Source organism: Pinus tabuliformis, chromosome 2_2 (assembly GCF_031772625.1).
Source record: "Pinus tabuliformis cultivar Carrire ecotype Pingquan chromosome 2_2, CPIR1, whole genome shotgun sequence".
In the NCBI taxonomy this organism is placed as follows: Eukaryota; Viridiplantae; Streptophyta; class Pinopsida; order Pinales; family Pinaceae; genus Pinus; species Pinus tabuliformis.
Genome location: NC_142300.1, coordinates 1054579029 through 1054581099, shown reverse-complemented (window position 1 = coordinate 1054581099; position 2071 = coordinate 1054579029). Strand labels below are relative to the sequence as shown.

The 2071-nt window shown below is 50.0% G+C and overlaps 1 protein-coding gene across 1 annotated transcript; it reads left to right on the top strand.

Annotated features, from left to right (window-relative positions):
* The first annotated feature begins 1081 nt into the window (after nucleotides 1-1081).
* On the top strand, nucleotides 1082-1644 carry LOC149197022 (uncharacterized). Its single transcript, XM_089403824.1, has 2 exons — nucleotides 1082-1252; nucleotides 1336-1644. The coding sequence occupies exons 1-2, from the start codon at nucleotides 1090-1092 to the stop codon at nucleotides 1614-1616; spliced, it is 444 nt and encodes a 147-aa protein (XP_089259950.1). The 5' UTR covers nucleotides 1082-1089; the 3' UTR covers nucleotides 1617-1644.
* The last annotated feature ends 427 nt before the right edge of the window (nucleotides 1645-2071 follow it).

Below are 2071 nucleotides of genomic sequence, written 5' to 3'. Positions count from 1 at the left end.
AGCCCATCCGGAGACCATTTTCAGATCTGCTTCTTCCAGGTAGGTTCTCATTCCTTTGCCCTGCATTCTGGTTCATTTTAGGAGTTTTTTAACGGTTGAATGGGCCCAATTGGGCATTTTTTATTTGCATGGGTGCGCCCTCGGTCAGCGCGGAAATTGCCCACGGGGTCGCGCTGACCGAAAAATAGCCAATGTAACCAACTTCGGGTCAGCGCGGAAAAGGCGTGTTCTTCCGCGCTGACCTCGCATTTTTTACACAGAGCCGCCATTGTCATCGCGGCTGTCCCTAAAACAGCCGCGATGGCGCGGAAAAGTTTTGTTTTTTTAATAAATGAACGTAAATTTCTCCATGAAAACAATTCTGATTGGTTTTTATTGTTCATGCAGGACATCATGGCCTTTCAATGGCAAGAGAGAGTTCACGATGTAGAGGATGTGGCTGCTTGGGGAGACGTAAATTGCTGCAACGCCATGCGGGCGTGCGGATTCATGAAATTCTTCCTTACGCCGCGTCTGAGGGCCCAACATGATCTGCTGGAGCTGCTGATCAGGGCATGGAACCCGGTGGACCAAAAATTCACCATCCGTGGTCACGACATTGAGTTTGACCACATGGATATCTTTTTCTTGACTGGGTTGTCGCGCCGAGGTGCGAGGCCCATCTTGGAGGGACAGCGACCTAGCGGCGGTACTCTGGATGACCTGATGGCTGAGGTTTGCCCGGGGGCGGTGAAAACGCGGAGTGGGAAGTGCTCGATCCCCACAGTGAGAGACATAGTGCTGCGCACCATCCTGTTCATGGTGACCCGGGCAGCGGGCAGCATGGCGAACCACGAGGCATCCAAGACCCATCTCCTACTAGCCCTCGAGTGCCTCGAGCCTACCGGGTTTGACTGGTGCACTGCAGTGTGCAACAACATGAAGAGGCAATTGAGCAACTGCCGTCGCGGAGAGACGAAGCAGTTCGGGTATGGATCGATCCTGGTCCCGCTCATTCTGGAGCGAGTACCAGCCATGCGACTGCAGTCTATGGCTGTGGATGCCCCCAGAGATCCTCGAGAGATGAGGGCCTCACGATGGGCTCGGATTATGCCACGTGGGGGTGGCGGCCGACCACATAGCTGGGGGGCATTTTTCAGAGACTGGTTGGACCAGCAGGAGATCTTCGTACAGGATTGGCCATATGCGGGGATGGATTTCCGCAATGATCCTGACTTGGTGCTGCCTCCGGGTGAACAGTGGGATGATGCAGGTATGACACTTTTTGTCTTTTGAGTTTTGTATTGTTTGTTAAATTTTTTATGTACATGTCCTAATAAATGTCTTGTCATGCAGATGTGGGGCCTACTAGACCGATTGGCCTGGCTGCCACGGCACGGAGAGAGGGCCCGGGAGCCGGAGCTTTGGCCTTAGCCCCTCCAGGGGCCAACACACCAGAGATTGTGGCTCGCAACCTTGAGGGGTTGCTGGAGGGGGTGCCGGACTTCCAGGGGGTTGAGGAGGTTCCTGTGGAGCATCAGATCCACACAGTGGGTGTGGAACCCAGAGTGCACCGCCTTCTGAGGCGGGTGGCACGAGCGGCTGTGTACTACAGAGAGCACCATCCAGCCGATTAGTCACCTAGGTTTTATTTCCACTGTTTATTTTGAGACATTATGACTCAGATGTATGAGATTTTGGGACATGTACTTCTATTTTTGAGCGCCTCAGTGCGCCACACGATATATATATATATACATACCGATTTTTGGATGAGTCGTTGTTACATGTGATGATGTGTTATCTTGTGTTATGCGTTTGTTCAGTACAATTTGTGATCTTATGTATGAATTTGCACGACACTCGACTCATGGATTTTATATGTTTAATGCAAGCTTAAAAACACACACGTGCAAACTATGCTTGAAATGATTTATTTACATATGCTTATGGTCTTACTATGCTGTTCTATCCTTCCTTGTATGATGTTTATCTGTTTCGCAAATGTCTATCTAATACATGATTTGCCAATGCATCAGTCAACGTATTTAATCGTCTCGGAATATGCTGATAAGTAATGTAATCGAAATTC

Bases quoted from the DNA above. Each gene is read 5' to 3' on its own strand.
- LOC149197022 (XM_089403824.1), top strand. From the start codon at position 1,090: ATGCCACGTGGGGGTGGCGGCCGACCACATAGCTGGGGGGCATTTTTC. The intron at 1,253-1,335 runs GTATGACACTTT...CTTGTCATGCAG, and splicing joins TGAACAGTGGGATGATGCAG to ATGTGGGGCCTACTAGACCG.